At 42.9% G+C, this 17160-nt stretch overlaps 2 protein-coding genes across 3 annotated transcripts; one reads left to right on the top strand and one right to left on the bottom strand.

Annotated features, from left to right (window-relative positions):
* The first annotated feature begins 6910 nt into the window (after window positions 1-6910).
* Window positions 6911-9828, top strand: LOC123439712 (probable folate-biopterin transporter 7). The gene is made up of 2 exons (XM_045116402.1): window positions 6911-7455; window positions 8409-9828. Exons 1-2 carry the CDS (start codon window positions 7179-7181, stop codon window positions 9446-9448), a joined length of 1317 nt encoding a protein of 438 aa, XP_044972337.1. The 5' UTR covers window positions 6911-7178; the 3' UTR covers window positions 9449-9828.
* Window positions 9829-10159: 331 nt separating this feature from the next.
* LOC123439722 (carbon catabolite repressor protein 4 homolog 4-like) lies at window positions 10160-16912 on the bottom strand. Of its 2 annotated transcripts, XM_045116411.1 has the most exons (10): window positions 16665-16854; window positions 16508-16587; window positions 16335-16384; window positions 16154-16203; window positions 13081-13150; window positions 12710-12831; window positions 12359-12468; window positions 11869-12019; window positions 11572-11719; window positions 10160-10707 (listed from the first exon to the last, which is right to left on the bottom strand). In XM_045116411.1, exons 1-10 carry the CDS (start codon window positions 16781-16783, stop codon window positions 10417-10419), a joined length of 1191 nt encoding a protein of 396 aa, XP_044972346.1. In that variant the 5' UTR covers window positions 16784-16854; the 3' UTR covers window positions 10160-10416. The 2 variants fall into 2 exon arrangements, with proteins under 2 accessions (XP_044972346.1, XP_044972353.1); XM_045116418.1 differs by lacking the exon at window positions 11869-12019 and having other exon boundaries at window positions 12346-12468; window positions 16665-16912.
* Window positions 16913-17160: the final 248 nt, after the last annotated feature.

The raw sequence follows: 17160 nt of genomic DNA, 5'->3' as shown, positions 1-17160 counted from the left end.
GCTACCGTCGTTTTAAGCAATAAGATGTAAAACATGATAAACATCACAATGCAATCATATAGTGACATGATATGGCCATTATCATCTTTGCTCATTCGATCTCCATCTTCAGGCATCGCATGATCATCATCGTCACCGGCGTGACACCATGATCTCCATCATCATGATCTCCATCATCGTGTCTCCTGTGAAGTCGTCACGCCAACTACTACTATCACTACTACTATGGCTAACCGTTAGCAATGAAGTAAAAGTGGCAAGCACATGGCGTTGCATCTCATACAATAAATTAAGACAACTCCTATGGCTCCTGCCGGTTGTCATACTCATCGACATGCAAGTCGTGAAACCTATTACAATAACATGATCATCTCATACATCATAAATGCAACATCACAACTTTGGCCATATCACATCACATGTCAAACCCTGCAAAAACAAGTCAGACGTCCTCTAATTGTTGTTGCAAGTTTTACGTGGCTGATTTGGGTTTCTAGCAAGAACGCCTTCTTACCTACGTGACAGCCACAACGATGATATGCCAAAGCTATTTACCCTTCATAAGGACCCTTTTCATCAAATCCAATCCGACTAGAGTAGGAGAGACAGACACCCGCTAGCCACCTTTATGCACGATGTGCATGTCTGTCGGTGGAACCAGTCTCACGTAAGCGTACGTGTAAGGTCGGTCCAGGCTGCTTCATCCCACAATACCGCCGGAAAAGAATAAGACTAGTAACGGCAAGCAAATTTGACAAACCATCGCCCACAACTTTTGTGTTCTACTCGTGCATAGAATCTACGCATAGAAAACCTGGCTCGGATGCCACTGTTGGGTAACGTAGCATAAATTCAAAATTTTCCTACGTTTATTCAGATCTTCCTATGGAGAGACCAGCAACGAGAGAGGGGTAAGAGCATCTTCGTACCTTTGAAGATCGCTAAGCGGAAGCGTTGCTAGAACGCGGTTGATGGAGTCGTACTCGCAGCGATTCCGATCTAGTGCCGAACAACGGCACCTCCGCGTTCAACACACGTGCAGCCCGGTGACGTCTCCCGCACTCGCGGCAGCCCTCCCATACGGGGGGTGTGGCGGCCAGATGGGGAGGAGGGGGTGGCGCACCCCTCTGGTGGGCCTAAGGCCCACCTAAGTTAGGGTTCCCCCCCTCTTTTTCTTTCCCCTGCGCCATGGGCTGAGTGGGGAGGCGCACCAGCCCAACTAGGGGCTGGTTCCCACCCCCACTTAGCCCATCTTACCTCTTGGGGTCGCAGCCCCCCTTCGGTGGTCCCCCGGGACCACTGGTCCCGGTGGTCCCGGTACGTTACCGGTGATGCCCGAAACACTTCCGGTGTCCGAAACCATCCGTCCTATATATCAATCTTTATCTCCGGACCATTCCGGAGCTCCTCGTGACGTCCGGGATCTCATCCGGGACTCCGAACAACTTTCAGTAATCTCGTATAACAATTCCCTATAACCCTAGCGTCATCGAACCTTAAGTGTGTAGACCCTACGGGTTCGGGAGACAGGCAGACATGACCGAGACACCTCTCTGGCCAATAACCATCAGCGGGGTCTGGATACCCATGGCGGCTCCCACTAGCTCCACGATGATCTCATCGGATGAACCACGACGTCAAGGATTCAATCAATCCCGTATACGATTCCCTTTGTCTGTCGGTATAGAACTTGCCCGAGATTCGATCGTCGGTATACCTATACCTTGTTCAATCTCGTCACCGGTAAGTCTCTTTACTCGTTCCGTAGCACGTCATCGTGTGACTAACTCCTTAGTCACATTGAGCTCATGATGATGTTCTACCGAGTGGGCCCAGAGATACCTCTCCGTCACACGGAGTGACAAATCCCGATCTTGATTCGTGCCAACCCAACAGACACTTTCGGAGGTACCCGTAGTGCACCTTTATAGTCACCCAGTTACGTTGTGACGTTTGATACACCCAAAGCACTCCTACGGTATCCGGGAGTTGCACAATCTCACGGTCGAAGGAAAAGATACTTGACATTAGAAAAGCATTAGCATACGAACAACACGATCTAGTGCTAGGCTTAGGATTGGGTCTTGTCCACCACATCATTCTCCCAATGATGTGATCCCGTTATCAATGACATCTAATGTCCATGATCAGGAAACCATGATCATCTATTGACTAACGAGCTAGCTAACTAGAGGCTTGCTAGGGACACATTGTGATCTATTCATTCACACATGTATTACTGTTTCCTGTTAATACAATTATAGCATGAACGATAGACGATTATCATGAACAAGGAAATATGATAATAACCATTTTATTGTTGCCTCTAGGGCATATTTCCAACAGATTGTTCATTTGGAGTTGCTTCTTCTTCTTCTTCTTCTTCAACGATCTAGGATGGGTTCCAGGCCGGCAGCCTGGGATAGCAAGGATGGACGTCGTTCTTCTTTTGTCGTTTGTTTTCGTCCGTAGTCGGACCCTGCTCTTACTCTTGATGGTTATGTTATGTACTGATGTGACTCTGATGTAGCTTGTGGCGAGTGTAAGCCAATTCTTTATATATCTCATCTTTTCAGTACATGTACTTGTGACGATATCCATTCTTGCGACACGACGAGATGCGTTTCTATCCCTGACGAGGCCTTCGTGCCAAATTGAGGATAGGGTCGCATCTTGGGTGTGACACGTCCGTTCGGCACTAGATCGTGGGACGGTTCACGGGGCGGATCGAGGGACGTGAGGACGTTCCACTACATCAACCGCGTTCATTAACGCTTCTGTTGTGCGATCTACAAGGGTACGTAGATCGGAAATCCCCTCTCGTAGATGAACATCACCATGATAGGTCTTCGTGTGCGTAGGAAAATTTTTGTTTCCCATGCGACGTTCCCCATCATGGACTCCATTTGATATTTATTTTCTGCAAAGTAAAAAAAAAGAAAAAAATAGCAACTCGTACCGGGCACTATGTCAATAGGTTAGTCCCAAAATATAATATAAAGTTTCTATAAAGTGATTGTAAAACATCCAATAATAATAATGTAAAAATATGGAATAATAAAAAATTATAGATACGTTTGGCACGTATCAACATCCCTAAGCTTAATTCCTCCTCGTCCTCGAGTAGGTAAATGATTAAAACATATTTTTTTATGTGGACTGTTGCCTAACATGTTCATCATATTATTTTCTTTATAGCATGGACATATGTACTTGTAGATGATTCAGAGCAACAGTCTATAATTTGACATAAAAACTTCAATACTCAAGCATATCAACAAGCAACCATGTTTTTCAAAATATTAATGCTAAAGAACGTTATCCCTAGCCCATCATGCTCAATCATTGACCCATTCATGCAACACGCCCAAATATTAGCTACTTCCAATGCTCAAGTATGATAACAATGTTCCGTAGTTGATGCTTTATAAGAGAAGATGGAGACTCAAATAAAAATAAAATTGCATAAAATTAAATATATAGCCCCTTCGCATAGGGAAGTAGAGATTTTTAGAGGTGCCAAAGCTCAAAGCTTAAATTGAGAGATAAAATTGTTCTCGGTGGCATACTTTTCGTGTCAACAAAAACGACTAAGAGTTTCCAATATCTTCCATGCTAAATAAATCATAGGCGGTTCCCAAACTGAAAATAAAGTTTATTCCTTTTTCCACTATTCTTTCACACTCCATGGCTAGTCGCATCCACGGGTACCGTCCATACCAACACTTTCCATGGAATTTATTATTTGACAACATAAAATAATTTTTCTTTGCTTTTCGGGACTGGGCATCCCTATTATCGCTATACTCTCATGCAATGAGAAGTGAATAAACACTTATCTTGAGAATAACCTATTTATTATGGAAGATATCGGCCACCCCTTGCCGCTTCATGAGCGGTATGGACACACAAAACAGAAGTTTATTTTGAATATTAGAGTTGACACATACAAATTTACTTAGAACGACACTAAAATACTGCATATAGGTAGGTATGGTGGACTCATTTGCACAACTTTGAGGTTAGGATTTGGATGCACAAGCAGCACTCCCGCTTAGTACAAGTGAAGGGTAGCAAATAGATTGAGAAGCGCCCAACCAAGGAACGAAAACCATCATAATGAACATTAAACATAACTAACACCGAATAATGCAACACAAGTAGGATGTAATTTCATAGCATAATTATTGACTTCATGTGCATGCATAGGAAATTACAAACCTTAACACCAATATTTTTACTAAAGCATAATTACTCATCAATACAACTCACATATAACTATCTTCACATCGCAAAACTATTGCAAAAAATGAAGTTTAACATCCAATGATCTTCATGAAAGTTTTTATTATATCTCCTATGGATATCTATCACGTTGGGACCAATTTCATTTAAAGCAAATTGCCATTGCTAATGACAATCTCTCAAACAAATATAAGTGAAGAACGAGAGCACAAGTTTCTTTAAAAATTTCAACTCGCAAAAAAATAATATAAGTGAAGCAAGAGAGGATTTCTTCAAAGTTTCTACTAACTCTCAAAATAATCTAAGTGAAGCATGAGAGCATATTTCTTCAAAATAATAGCACCGTCATGCTCAAAAAGATATAAGTGAAGTACTAGAGAAATTCAATCAAACTACTCTCAAAAGATATAAGTGAAGATCAATGAGTAGTCAACCGATTAAGTAGCTATGTGAGGACTCTCTCTCAATAACAATTTTCAAATCTGATATTTTATTTCAAACATCAAATAAAACAAAAGAAACTCCAAAAATAGCACATATCATGTGGACAAAAAAATTAGGCTCAACATAGGCTAACCGATAGTTGTTGGTATGCGTAGCATCCCCAAGCTTAGATGCTTGAGACTTCTTCAAATATTTACTTGGGGCGCCTTAGGAATCCCCAAGCTCGAGCTTTTGTATCTCGTTTAACCCTCTCATATCCCGGTTTTATCTAAGTCTCAAAAACTTCATTCATGCAATACTTGAAAAGAACTCGTGAGATAGGTTAGTGCACATAATCATAAATCAACTCTTTATGTACTGCCAAGACAAGTTACATAATAATTCTCAAACATTAGGTATTGTATACTATCATTTCCACAATTTATATCCACTAAGGTGTCAAGGACGTGTTGCGCGAGCCCGTCGGGAAGCCCAGATAGCTCGCGCTGTTCGTCGGGATTTCTTTTGGTCGCCGAGGAGGATACATCGCAAAGCCCTATATCTTTGTGCACCTTAAGCACCTAGAAAGCCAATACGATGTGCCACTTGGATCCCCTCCTCCCGGTCAGCTCATCCTTGACATTGACTTAGTCTTGTTGGTGATAGTACGAGTAGCACAATGATTCGGTATTGTCGATGTACAAAATTCATTTCTCTTGCTATGTAAATTCAGTTCATGTGTTGTCCAAAAATTCAGTGTATGTGCTGTCCAAATTCCAGTGTTTTGTTGTCCAAAAATCCAGTGTTGGTGTTATGCAAATTTCACTGTATAGGCTCTCTAAATTTTACTTATATGTCGTTCAAACTTCAGTGTACTTCCCATGATATTTTACTGCCATTTATCAAATGCTTTGGTGCCTTTCATCAAGTGATTTCAGTGCACCAAGGTTAGCTTCAACCCTGTGTGCTCTTTTGTTTTCCTAGGCACCCATGAGTTGGCCTTGTTGCAAGGATAAATGTGTTGATCTCATAATGAAGGGAACAAAAGGTACCGGGTATTTACTATCTCTACTGCAATACTACTATTTTTTGCAAATTACCGAAATAGTACTATATATAATTTGGGAAGATAATCGGGTCTCTTATTTAGTTTAGTCCACCTTTTTTCCCTTTATAGCTCCACCACCAAAAGATATGCCCCTTTTTAAATTTTGGCACAGGGCCCCGGATATTGCCGGTCCGGCCCTGATTAACTAGACATGTCAACAGAAAATGAAAACTACACTAGTGATGTTGGAGCATATTCAATAAACATGAGAAGCAGGAAACCACCTATCGGATTATATAGCACATAAATCCTAGGAGGACTATATTGCAAGAAGAGCTTGATATACATATTGCCAATAAATGCATGCCAAACTTGTATATTTGCAACCCCGCAAAAGAAAACTTGCATATTTGCAAGAAAAGCTTGATGCATCTATCGCAATGTCTACTACGGCTAAAATTATGGCATGTCAAACTTGCAATATTCAATCTGCTTTTTTTCATTTTTTAGCAATATTTTGACTTTTTCATGGGATGGCGTAGTTTACGAGAATGGACGTTTGGAGGCCGAGCTCCATGGTGATCGAAATTTTTGAAAAAAAAATAAAATTCGAACTTTTTGATTTAAAAAGAAACTAAAAAAATAGGCAAGTAAGGAAGGATGTTATGTATATGTGTGTAAAACTTAGGACTAAATATCTTAAAATACGACTTGAACAAAAAAGATAAATTCATGGCCTGAAACGATGAATAGTATCATGTGTTAAAAAGCCTTAGATTTGTCTTTTTTTACAACCCTCATTTTAACGTAATTTTTTCTGAAAATTTACACACATGTGTGTTACGCCTTCACTTATCTCTGTATTTTTTAGATTTTTTTGAAATACAAAAATATAAATTTTCATGAAATTTGAATTTCAAATTTAAAAGCCTTGGTGGAGGCCGAGCTTCAAAAGCAATTTCTACTAGAGTAGTTTACACCTTATATAATACAGTAAAAAGCAATTTAGTAAAAAGTGGCCCGGAGGCCGGCCGAAAAGGCACGCCGACATCAGGGAGCGCACTGACCCACCATGCACACACGGTCGATTGGTACTGGCCCACATGGCTCTGGGCCCCAGCGAGAGACGAGCCCGCCCGGAAGGAGGTACGGCCATACATACAGCGAGCCTCCACGCCCCCGTGTCATATCCGTGGCAACGTGTTGGTTCTTCTCGTGCCAACCATTCCATTCCACATTCCCCTGCATCACCACTGCTACTCTGTTCGGCCAAATAACACCTAACCCTCCCACGTGTCCTCCCGCCCCGGTGGGAGCACAACACAAGAACCACCACGAGCTCTCCCATTCCCTTCCCTCGGATCGGGAGCGGAGCAGGAACACAAGGCCCGGCGACGCGCGGATCAGACGAGACTCCGCACTGCCGGATTTCGGGGGAGGAGGAGGAGGAGGAGGGAGGGCCATGGAGAAGGAGCAGAAGGCGGAGGGCGAGAGGGCCGCCACGGCCGCCACGCAGCGGTGGGTGATCGGGGTGGGGTTCTGGGTGCAGGGCTTCCGGCTCTTCCCGTGGCTCGGCGTCAACTTCTTCCTCAAGGACGCCATGGGCGTCCCCTCCTCCTCGCTGCAGATCCTCCAGGCCTCCGCCACCCTGCCCATGGTCGCCAAGCCGCTCCTCGGCCTGCTCTCCGACGCCGTCCCCATCCGCGGCTGCCGACGCCTGCCATACGTCGCCATCGGCGGTACGCCCCCCCTCCCTTTATCCCCCCCACGTTATCGCATTGCCCTTCTCAGATCTGCCAACACCACTTTCCGTAATCTCCGACCGACGCCATGATCCTCATCGTGATTCCATTTCCATACCCTCCCTTCCCTTACTTTAACGGTTCATAACGTGGAACGCTCGAAAGCACGCTCGGTTCCATACCTCCCTTTACCGGTTAACCTGGAATTATAGGAACCACACTCGCGATGCAGAATGATAATTCTCTGAAATTTCCACCTTCCCTGCACTGCCCGTGTTGCACGCACAATTTCGCTCTTTCACTGTACTTGATCACTGATTAAACGAGTTGTAGGAATTCTAGTATGCCAGAGCAGTGTAGGATATTTTTACTCTTCTGCGCTGTCCTTGGAGAAAAAGTAAAATGATTACCACGCTAGAGCTTTCTGCGTTCTTTTCTTGCGTGCTGTTCACTTGTTTGCACATTGGTGTCATGTGGCGAATGACAGCGCCATAAAGAATATACTTGAACACAGTTGTCCTCTTGATTATTATGCGCGTGCCTTTTGTTTTCTTTCACTTTCACTTTCCCTTTCCGTTTTCTCTTCTGATTACCATCGTTCTCCATCTTTTCGTGAAGTAGTCTTTTAGAGCAGCAACCAGAGTGTCACGATGCATATTTTCTCAGTCGGATGTGGCCCTTGCCCTGCACTTTAAAGTGTCATAATTTGTGCAATACCACCACTTAAGATTGCCCATCTTCAGATTCCATGCTGAATATTTTGTTTTGATACAATTGACACAATCAGATGCCTAAGAAAAACTAATGTTATTTACTCAACGATAATCATGGTATGAAACCCAACAACTGATGCGTCTGAAAATGCTTGCGGTGTGCTGCAGTGTACCTTTTTTTTTCATATATAGCTGATTATATAGTTCTAACATACCTTCTTATTGCTGTGGTTGCAGCTCTCTTGCAGGCAGTTTCATGGTTAGGAATTGCCCTCTGGCCATCTCTTTCTCTTCCGGTTCTTACCATTTTTCTCCTCTTGAGCAACTTTGGCGCATCCATATGTGAGGTTGCCAATGATGCCATTGTAGCGGAGGCCGGGAAGCAAGCAACCTCTTCCTCAGGGGGGCAGCTTCAATCCTTTGCTTGTATGTTTGGCGCTTCTGCTGGCGCGTTAGGAAATCTCCTTGGTGGCATTGCTCTCAGCTACTTTTCCCCAAAACTCATGTTCCTATTTTTCGCAATCGTTCTCGTGCTCCAGTTCTTCACTACTGTGGCTATATCTGAGAGCTCCCTCAAACTCCCCAAGGCAACTACTAATACATCAGTGATTTCCAGCATCCGTAAACAAACCAAAGAGCTGTCATATGCGCTCTGTATGCCGGAAATATTTTGGTCAATCATATGGTTTTCAGTGTCCTATGCTGCCATACCATTTCTACTCGGGACCATGTTCTTCTACCAGACTGAAGTGTTGAGGCTGGACTCATCCATCATCGGTTTATCCAAGGTTTTTGGTCAAGTGGCTCTCTTGGCTTGGAGCATGGCATACAACAAGTGCTTCAAGACAACGTCTGCACGCAAGGTCTTATCAGCTCTACAGTTCATCACAGCGGTCGTAATGTTGTCAGACGTGTTATTTGTTCAGGGTGTATACAGGAAGGTGGGAGTACCAGACTCCATATACACAATTGTGTTCTCAGGGCTGCTAGAGGGCCTTATGTTTTTCAAGGTGCTACCCTTCAGTGTTCTTATCGCAAACCTTTGCCCCTCCGGGTGTGAGGGGTCGGTTATGGCCTTTGTCATGTCTGCACTTGCCCTATCTATTATCATCAGTGGATATCTTGGTGTTGCGCTTGCTGAATTCATGGGGGTATCAGGAGAAGATTTCTCAGCGCTCCCGGTTTGCCTGCTGATTGAGGCTGGATGCACAATGTTGCCGCTGTTTTGCTCGTCATGGATTAAAGAGAGGAAAGGGAAGGAGAAGAAAGAAGAGTAGAATCCATCTGTAGGATCCAAAGATGGTGTATTGGTGCCGTTGAGGCTTTCTCGAGTTCGCTGATTCTTGAGTATGGGGCTGCCTGAATTCCAGTTTCATAATGTGAAACAACCTAAGTGAGGATGATTAGGTCCTTCAGTTGTTCAGAGTGCTCTGTGGCTTTCCAGGGACTATCTTAAAAAGGGAAGAGCAGATATACATGTGTGCAATCATTCTTATATATATGATTCTTTTTTGGGTGTAACTAGCTACTTTCTTTAGCTTCTGTATAAGACTGTAACTAGTTTTCTTTTCTAAGTTATATGTAACTAGTTGATTGAAATCCTGAACATTGTGTATTAGTTTTATGGCCTTTGATCTGCTAGTTACATTTCTTTTCATTCTTTATGTGTGGAAAATTCTGTATGTCCATCTTTTATGTAACGCAAAGTGATTAATTTTGCAATCTAGATAGGACAGGTTCCTCCTATTTCCTCAGAGTTAGATCTCAGTGCGATGCAGTTAAAAAAAAATCTCAGTGCACCTTCTGAAGTTTGATGTGTTTCGTCTAAAAACAAAGGTTATTTGTAGGGTTTAAGAACAGTGAACACATAAATCTTTATGCTTTTAAATACATACCCGCCGAAGACTTGAATACAGGGCCAAAGAACTTGTACAGTTATCCTGTTCAGTGCTGTGGAAATTGCATCAATGACTTACAGCAGGAAAATCTTACACTGACAATGCATGTATTCATTTGGCCAAAGCCAAAAGTCACATATTTCTTGCTCAAAGTCGTTTCCATTCATACAACCAGTATTCCGTTATCAAATGTCAATTCCTTTTGAAGAAACACAACGGCCAAAAACTACATTATTGCTCGCACGGCAGCCTTATGGCTAACCCTAGACTGCAAGCAGACCATGGCCAAACATTTCGAAGGCCATTTGCTGCCACAGTCGGAAAAATGCAACCTAGGCACCAGCTAGCTAGCTGCTGAGCAGCTGAAAATCGGCGCCGATCGGCAAGTGATCACTAGGATGGTGGAAGTTGGGCAGGCCTCCTTCCACATCCGGGGAACCCCCTCGTGGGATTCGGAGTAGGGTAGTAGGTTTTATTGAATTGTCGCCCGACAGGAATATATAGTCCAATGTTCCGGTAAAGCCTGGGGTGCAGTTTGTGAACTCCGGCTCCCCTCCGTTCGCAGCATACAGGCTGCGCAATTTGATAGGGGCTTCATCCGTAGATTCGGAGCTAGCCGATACAAGGTAATTGTATACCTGGAAATGATAGTAACAAATTAACTGAGGTGACAAAGAGAAACAAATTGCGATGAGGTGGCACAAAAAACTGAATCTGGGTTATATTATCCCACACAAGAGACAAGGATACAATGCTTTGTTTTTCGAACGAACGATCATCATGGGCTCAAAAGCATAAATCAGCTACTGGACCGCACATTGCCAGTCCCTAGGAATATGTTTCATCATCATGAGAACAATATGCCACACGCATAACTGGAATACATGTTAGCAAATGGACAAAGTTCGCAATATCTTTCAGTAAAACCATGGACCTAAAACTAAAACAGTGGTGCCATTTGTTTGAAGACACTGGACAGGTTATTTATGTACAAGTCGTGTGGTCTGGGTTACATTGATGCATAATATAGTCTCAACATATGCTGTTAAAATGTTACGAAATACTCCCTCCTTTCCTCTATATAAGGTGTATTTGTTTCTTGATAAAATTCCAGAATGTAAGGTGCATTTCTTCTAATTCCCCATAATTCCCTTGTTAGTCCTCCTAAAAAACGAAAGTATCTCTTTTCTGATTGTCTGTATCTCTCCTTACACACACAAAAAAGGAAACTATCTCTTTGTCGGTTGCATGTATCTCATACTTCTCTGGACTAATTGATTTACTTTCCACTAGCCAACAAATTTTCCAAGGGTAATTTAGTCTTAACATGTCTATAACTATGTGCCTTTGTCACCGTGCCAAGAATAATACACCTTACATAAAGAAACGGATGGAGTATTTGACAACAATCTGTTTGTAACTAAACTCTGTAAGCTATAACAATAATCGTAACAATAGTGCCAAAAGCTTGAGAAAGCAATACCGCAAGTGCAAAGCCATACCTTATCACCAGGGGTGGAGTTAAAATCACCAGCAATGATCACAGAAGGCTTACAGGTAAACTTATTTGAGATAATTTTCTCAAACTCAAAGACTTTTGAAAGAAGATACTTTGCTTGAGCTAACTTCACATCAATCCATTCTGGATCCCTGTAATATCAAGATGACATGTATAAGAAACCCAAACATGTGTTGAAACTTAGCTCCCATCTAATACAGATAGATAAAACAAATAGGCAAAAATATGAGTCAACTACAAAAACATCTTTAAATCAGAGAGCATGGGCTATTTTGCTTGCCAATAAATATGTGTGTTCGCCACAATTAGAATATGTTCACAAGGATCGCTAAGCTTGAAAGCAGCGAGTAAACCAACACAGTCACGCTTCAATCTCACACGTGGATCATCTGGATCTCCACGTTTCTTATTATCTTCCTTTCCACTAGATTCTGTTAGAGAACATCATAAAATAAACTTAAGCACGTCATCAGAATAAAGAACGTATCCAGCAAAAGTACAGGAAGAAAAATGGAGCACTAGATAATGATGACAGATGATACAGCTTCCAAGAAATACAGTAACAGGCAATTAAAACCAAAAGGAAAATCAGCCCTTTACAGGCATGCTACTTATAAGCTGATGTTTTTAAATATTATTTTAAAGATTTAAATAAGTATATTCAATTAGTTAAGTGCCCAGTTCACAATTTCAAATATCCACATTCCATGAAAGGTTGCCCATTATGTGATCTGCCAAAGAATATCAGGTTTAGCACCTTTTCATATTACCTTCAGACGGTGAAGAATTATTTGAGGGAGCACTAATTACAGTATCGTCAAGAAGACATGTTTCCACCAAGTCATTGTAGTGTATTACTTCCTTCTGTAACAGTTCCACGCTGCAAAAATATGTCAGGAAAAATAATTGGATGATGTAAAAAGTAACTTTATAAGACACATTTTTTCTCGTGCAGAGCTTTGTCCATTATTAGCTGATTATTTACAAGGAATGTGTTCATAAACTGAATATAGATTAGAGCACATTAACAAAGATATTTGCAGGGGGAGAAGTTCAATAAGGAGCTGTCCTGAAATCAGTAACTAATGCACCATGTACATGAGCTAAGAGTACGTGTTTACCTTTTTGGTTTATAGAATATACCACATCCATCCCGTTTGTCCCCAGATCGCTGGACATAAATACTTGAATATCCAGAACTTTCCATGTTTTTCCTATAGAATGTCTCATATTCATCCAACTCCTGTCACAGGCAAGAACCAGTAAAGAAGTTTAAGGAGTGTTCTAAAGTGTACAATAAGAGCAACTCCATTGCATAATAGCTTCACGTAGTGTATTTAGAAGAATGTTCCATATCTGGTTATTTTATCTATGCATTTGCAAATAATATATAGGGACGTCCACCTAAAAAAATGATAAAAAGAACATCGTGTTGTGCACAGTTGTAACAAACAAAACTAGATATGTTCGAACATCAGAAAGGGGACCCAACCTGTATGCACATGAGGTCAGCATTAAAACTCTTGAGTTCTGTTAGAACAGCTTTGGAACGAGCTTTCCACCTATTTCCAAACATGAAAGTAAACATGAACTCCAAAACTGAATGATAGAATTAGGGCAAGAAATGAAAAACTGAAAGGAAAGAAAAAACTTTGTGCTTTAGTCCTGAAATAAAACAAGCGCACAAAATAGCAACGATGTGCTAGTTCAATTATGGAAGAATGGTCTATTGCTAAGAGTAAGCAAAATAAAGCAATGGTGGGTGTATACATGGTGGGCATGGTGCTCAAGTGCACTCCCAACTATGCAGGGGTCCTTATAAAATTTAAAAAGGTATCATTTGAGGCGTCACCACTTTGCGTGGAGGTACTTTAGGAAGCTTGCCACGGCAAATGTTATACTTCAATGTGGGAGAGGAGGAATCAGACAGGGAAAAGTTAATCGGTGGGAATGGATCGTCAATCTGTGTTTGGGGAGAGGGGATCTGGTAGCATAGCAACCTGCTATCACTGCCGACTTACCATCACAGATCTCACACCGCTTCAATCGGATATAGGCCTGTTGCGCTAGATCTGACTTCAGAATACCGCTACCACATATTGCCAGAGAGATGCTATAGTATCTCTGGTGGCTATAGCCGGTGGGGAGTGAAGTGGAACTTTGGCAAGGGATAGTTGGGGAGTGATGGCCAAAGAGCGATGGCATGCATCTCAAGATGGTAATTTACTCCTGCTGACTCTGGTCTAGGGCCTAGCCTTATCAGTTATCACACAACCATGAGAGTTTTAACATATGTAAATTTAGATGAAAATAATGCCTCCATATAAAATTTGACACAAATATTACAGACTAGTTTGTTACTCCCTCCGATCCAAATTAATTGACCCAGCTTTAGTACAACTTTAGTACAAAGTTGTACTAAAGCTGCGTCAATTAATTTGGACCAGAGGGAGTAGTATTTTTTTGAGGGAGTAGTAAATCTATGGGAAATCTGGAAAGCCCTAGCTGTCACTTTGAGTTTGAATAATAAAACTAAAATTATTTTGTGGCATTTTTAATCCTATAAGCTTTCTCTATTTACGTATTCTCTCAGTGTTAAATCATATTTCAGTTGTATTGTAAAATATCAAGTAAACACTAATGGTAGTTGGCATGCATATCTCTCATGTATCATCTTATAAATGCCATACAGGAGACTATGGAAGGACGGGCGGAAACTGAGAGCAAGGAGATAATAGAAAAATGTTGGCCCAGTGGGAACCAGGATACCACGGCCCGTCTGCCTGCGGCCCAGTCAGCGACGCCCGAAGCGTCAACTCCAGGGGCAGCCCGCTCATGAGCTTTGTAAGAGCAAGACACCTCGCGAGGGCGTGACCTCGCGAGGCACCTCTCTTCAAGAGGTGCTCTTCACGACGATCTTCAACAATAGCAGACAGCCTCGTGAGGTGGCCTCCCGCGAAGCCCTTCGCTTGGAGGGGCCGCGACGCGGGTCGTGCGGTGGCGTGCCCACCACGTGGGTGACGTGCGCACGCAGGCAAGGACAGCAGAGACCGTGCCAGCAGGCGCGAACAGGGAGGATTTCCTCTTTGGTGATAAAAGGGCAGCATGCGGCTGTCCTCCCCCAAAGCGAGTCCCAAGACTTGCTATTTTGGTGCAAGAAGACCACAGTGACGCTGCTTGCTAGGACGGATGTCATCAGCGAGCCCACCAACGCGACATGGGCGGCGCCTTTGTAGGAAAAAAACACCTTTTGTCAGGGATAAGACTGAGCACCTGTCCCCCTTCGAATTGCCGCCATGCGGCAATCCTTTCCCGCCAATATTTTTGGGCAAGAGGACCAAGGCAGCTATAAGAGGGACAGTGCTGCTACCTTAGAAAGGGATCAATCTCGGGACGGCCATTGACACCTTCCTCCACCTTGTAACACTCGGGTGCTCCCCAAGAGCAATCCCAGACAAGCAGGAGTAGGGTTTTTACACCTCTTGGTGGCCCGAACCTGGGTAGCTCCTCGTGTCACTGTCGTGCTCTGTGTGTGTATTTGTGTCCTCGCCAAGCACCGCTCGTCCGTAGCCTCGCCAAGGTCACCGTCGGGTCGTAAGATAGCAGGCAGGATCCCCAGTGTTCGGACCAAGGGTTCCTGGAGGGTTTCCCTTGGCTCAAAACCACTCTCCGACAAAAATTATTAAATTGCAAATACTGATAAGAGGAGCACAAGTTTGGTGGATCCAGAGCATGCGAGCCCTCTATGTTTCTTCATGGCACGTTGAGTGTTTAATCTTGCAAATTATCCAAACCAATTCATAACTGTTGTTTCTCCAACAGTGAGTTAATTCTATTTGAATATTCAAGATTGCATATGTTGTATTATGTTCGAATAAACATGTGTGTGTGCTACGAAAGTTGGCAGTCCTTCCGGGACACGAATTTCACGTGGATGCTAATTAGTAATCACTTTTTTGTGAGGTAGTTGGCGATCACTAATAGCAATTTTTTATCATTCTACATTACTTTCGCTCAAGCAACACGAGGTTACTTACGGGATTCCATGATTTCAATCAAAAACAAGTATATCAAAATCCAGCAGAATGGTATGAGTAGCCAATGGGATTTGTTATTATAATTCGTCTAAGTTACACACAGATCGTGAAATACTCGATTTTCGTTCGCTAGAAGAATCAACGCTCGGGATCATCAACTTAAAAACAAGGATTTCTCGATCGACTTGGAAATTGATACTTTGTGGCATTTATTATTTAAATTTCTAAGTACTCCCTTCGTTCCTAAATATAAGTCTTTGTAGAGATTTCATTAGAGGACTACATACGGAGCAAAATGGATGAATCTATACTCTAAAATATGTCTATATACATTCCGTATGTAGTCTAGTCTTTTAGTAGAACCTCCAAAAAGACTTGTATTTAGGAACAGAGGGAGTAGGACACAATTCTAATATGCATTATACTCATATTTCGTTAAATAGAAGGATTAAGCTCAAGATAGCCAACTTAGATATAAGTTTTCGGTTGACTTAGAAACAAGGGTGTTTTTAATAATTATGAGCTTACTTGAGAGAAGCGGATGGAGAATGAGGAAAAAACGCGCTCTTTACATAAACCTGCAAAAATGCAGAGCAAATCATAACGCGACGCCAGGTCCATTCCCTTTCTTTCGGCTCTTTAACCCATCACTGTCCATACGCCTGAATCGTAAGTAAAACAACAGGGCAAAAAGCAGCAACCGGCATACCTGGGCCAGTATATTATAGGAAACCAGCCGGAACTGGTGCCCGTCTGCCCCTGGAATCCAAACCAAAAAGATGTCAACACCAACCACATCGGGGCTGCTCGGATACATGAGCAGACGATTAATTACGAGTAATGATGACTCCGTTTTAACAGCGCGTGGCGGATAAATTTTACCGGCATCAGGTTCGGACCGCGCTGTGGGGAGAGGGGAGAACCTGGGCTCCGCCTGCGCGCTCATCCGCCGCTTGCAAATCCTGAACCGTCGTCAGAGCATGAGAAGAGGAGATGGGGAAGGGGGGAGAAGGGATGGGGATGGGGATGCGCTGCTTACGGGCGGAGGGGGAGGCGCCGGCCGCAGGGAGGAGGCGAGCTGCTGGATTTAGGGAGGAGGCGGCGGCCGAGGAAGAGAGGGAGGGAAGCCGCCCAGATTGCCTGGGGTTTTAGGAGCATCGGCGGCCGCTGCGTTTGCTTGGGCGCAACCAAATTGGAAAAGATGTGTATGTGGAAGGCGACCTCTGCTACTCCTGTTCGAGGTGTGGCTGTGTGCGGGTCGGACTCAGGCTTGTGAACTCTGCTGTTTTTTCGGTGTCGACGGTGGTCTTTCTTTTTCGACGGTGGTCTTATATGGATGCAACAATACATATTGATATGCATTTAATTTATACTCCCTCCGTCTCAAAATAAGTGTCTTAAGCTTAGTACAAATTTATACTAGAGCTAGTACAAAGTTGAGACAGTTATTTTGAGACAGAGGGAGTATTAGAAAAATAGCCCGTGCGTTGCAATGAAAAAAAAAGCACCATCTTCAATAACGATGACCACGTTAT

Source organism: Hordeum vulgare, chromosome 1H (assembly GCF_904849725.1).
Source record: "Hordeum vulgare subsp. vulgare chromosome 1H, MorexV3_pseudomolecules_assembly, whole genome shotgun sequence".
NCBI classification, from domain to species: Eukaryota; Viridiplantae; Streptophyta; class Magnoliopsida; order Poales; family Poaceae; genus Hordeum; species Hordeum vulgare.
Note: the sequence above shows the minus strand (reverse complement) of the source record. Positions and strands in the feature narration are given on the sequence as shown.

Bases quoted from the DNA above. Each gene is read 5' to 3' on its own strand.
- LOC123439722 (XM_045116411.1), bottom strand. From the start codon at position 16,783: ATGCTCCTAAAACCCCAGGCAATCTGGGCGGCTTCCCTCCCTCTCTTC. The intron at 16,588-16,664 runs GTAAGCAGCGCA...ACGACGGTTCAG, and splicing joins CGGCGCCTCCCCCTCCGCCC to GATTTGCAAGCGGCGGATGA. The intron at 13,151-16,153 runs GTAAGCTCATAA...GTTTGGAAATAG, and splicing joins TCTCCATCCGCTTCTCTCAA to GTGGAAAGCTCGTTCCAAAG.
- LOC123439712 (XM_045116402.1), top strand. From the start codon at position 7,179: ATGGAGAAGGAGCAGAAGGCGGAGGGCGAGAGGGCCGCCACGGCCGCC. The intron at 7,456-8,408 runs GTACGCCCCCCC...CTGTGGTTGCAG, and splicing joins GCCATACGTCGCCATCGGCG to CTCTCTTGCAGGCAGTTTCA.